General features: G+C 37.0%; 1 protein-coding gene across 1 annotated transcript in view; it reads left to right on the top strand.

Annotated features, from left to right (window-relative positions):
• Positions 1 to 649: 649 nt before the first annotated feature.
• LOC102205045 (integrin alpha-M-like) overlaps positions 650 to 1,785 on the top strand; it is a gene marked incomplete at its 5' end in the record, with an annotated part of 3,179 nt that continues 2,043 nt past the window's right edge. The window contains 5 exons of the mRNA XM_005753095.1: positions 650 to 791; positions 880 to 978; positions 1,102 to 1,181; positions 1,264 to 1,350; positions 1,445 to 1,544. Coding sequence (XP_005753152.1) covers positions 650 to 791; positions 880 to 978; positions 1,102 to 1,181; positions 1,264 to 1,350; positions 1,445 to 1,544 — 508 coding nt within the window. The remainder of the gene's footprint in view (positions 792 to 879; positions 979 to 1,101; positions 1,182 to 1,263; positions 1,351 to 1,444; positions 1,545 to 1,785) is intronic.

Here is a 1,785-nt window from a genome sequence, read left to right as displayed (position 1 = left end):
TTTATATAATTTTTCAAGGGATCTTATATCTGTTTTCACTCTTGTATTCTTTTCATACAAGTTTCACACAAGACAGATACAAATTTATAAGATTTATATATATCTTTTCCATATGGGGTGGATTCGGGAGGACGGACAGCAATAAGACGGTCACTGAGAATGTATATAAATCTTATACAATTTGTATCTGTCTTGTGTGAAACTTGTATGAAAAGCATACAAGAGTGAAAACAGATATAAGATCCCTGGAATAATTATTTAAACGAAACTTGTATGTTTTGGATACTTACTAAAACAATATATGAAAGTGTCCACTTTCATGAGTAAATCATATAAGCCTTTTATGATTCACTATATGAAGTAGGCCACATCTGATGAAAGTCTTTCATACGTTTTTTTCTATTTCTTTTCCATATGGGGAACCAGCAAGTATTACAATGTTAACTCACTAAGAAGGGACGAATGTTTGTTTGTTTTTTTCACTTTTAGCATCAGTATCTTAGCAAAGCCATTTACCTTACTGTTTGAGCTGGAAAATAACATGGTTTATCAAAGCTCAAAGTGCATTACATTTGGAATACTGTGAGATTAGTATGGTTCTAGTCTTGTCTTGTTTTGCCTTGTTCTCATCTGGCTGCATGCTCCACAGATCATCAGAGGTTAGAGTGGGTATTGAAGAGCTTTTGAATGTCACAGTCACAGTGGAGAACAGAGGAGAAAACTCCTACAACAGCCGTGTTATTCTCACGTACCCAGCTGGACTCTCCTACAGGAAGTTTACGATTCAGCAGGTAAAGCATCAGGATCAAGTCTGTTTCAGTTCATCACTGATCTGCTGCTCTTCCAATCCATTCAGCAGTCATTTTTTTCCTAATAAAGGGACGAATTGAGTGCAACTCCTTGGACAGTGAAGATGGTTTGTCACAAGGAATGACAGACTGCACTATTGACAAGCCAATTTTCAAGAGCAAAACTGGGGTTTGTTTCTTGTTGTCTCTTTTTATTGTATTTGTACAGAACATCTTTTATCTCTTTCTTTTTTCTGACTTTTGCACAATTTAAAGACAAAGGGAAGTCACTCATTTCTCTCATTCAATTAAGGCTTCCTTCATTGTCTCCTATGGGATTGAAACCAATAGTCAACTTGAGAGGAAGATCTTTGTCACTGCAAATGCCACCAGGTACTGTTGCTTTGGTATAGATACTCTTAATTTATGCAACAGCACCAGATACAGAACAGATTTTTTTTCTTTTCTCTTTCAGTGGAAATCAGGAGCATGCACCTACAAGTGAACTCTACAAAAAGAAATCGATTGATGTAAAATACAGCATTTTTATGACATTTGAAAGGTGTGTGTTGTTATGTTTGTAACAAAAGAAATCACACAGTAACAAATGTTCTATTACATAATGTATATTTAAACCTCAAAAAATGTCTGTTTAGCTCACTCAGCTATAACAATTTCACATTTGGGAAGAACGATTTGAAGAAACCAGTCCAAAAGTCAGTTAAGGTAAAATATAACTTCTATCTGTCTGTGAAGGTTCTCAGTCATCCAGGTCATCGTAGTCTAAGGAGCTTGGAAAGAGAAGCGTCTGGACTTCTTTGAGTTTCCTTGAAGACGTTTCACCTCTCATCCGAGAAGCTTCTTCAGTTCTAAGGTCAAATGGTGGGGAGTTCCAGATTTAAACCTAGTGGGAGTTTCCCCCCAAAGAGGGACAAAGGACCCCCTGATGATCCTCTACCTAATCACATGAGCCAAGGTGTGAAAGCGGGTGTGGGTC

This window comes from Pundamilia nyererei, unplaced genomic scaffold (genome assembly GCF_000239375.1).
Source record: "Pundamilia nyererei isolate P.nyererei 1_Seehausen unplaced genomic scaffold, PunNye1.0 scaffold00400, whole genome shotgun sequence".
Classification (NCBI taxonomy): domain Eukaryota; kingdom Metazoa; phylum Chordata; class Actinopteri; order Cichliformes; family Cichlidae; genus Pundamilia; species Pundamilia nyererei.
The sequence above is the reverse complement of the archived record's forward strand: the minus strand, read 5'-3'. Positions and strand labels throughout refer to the sequence as shown.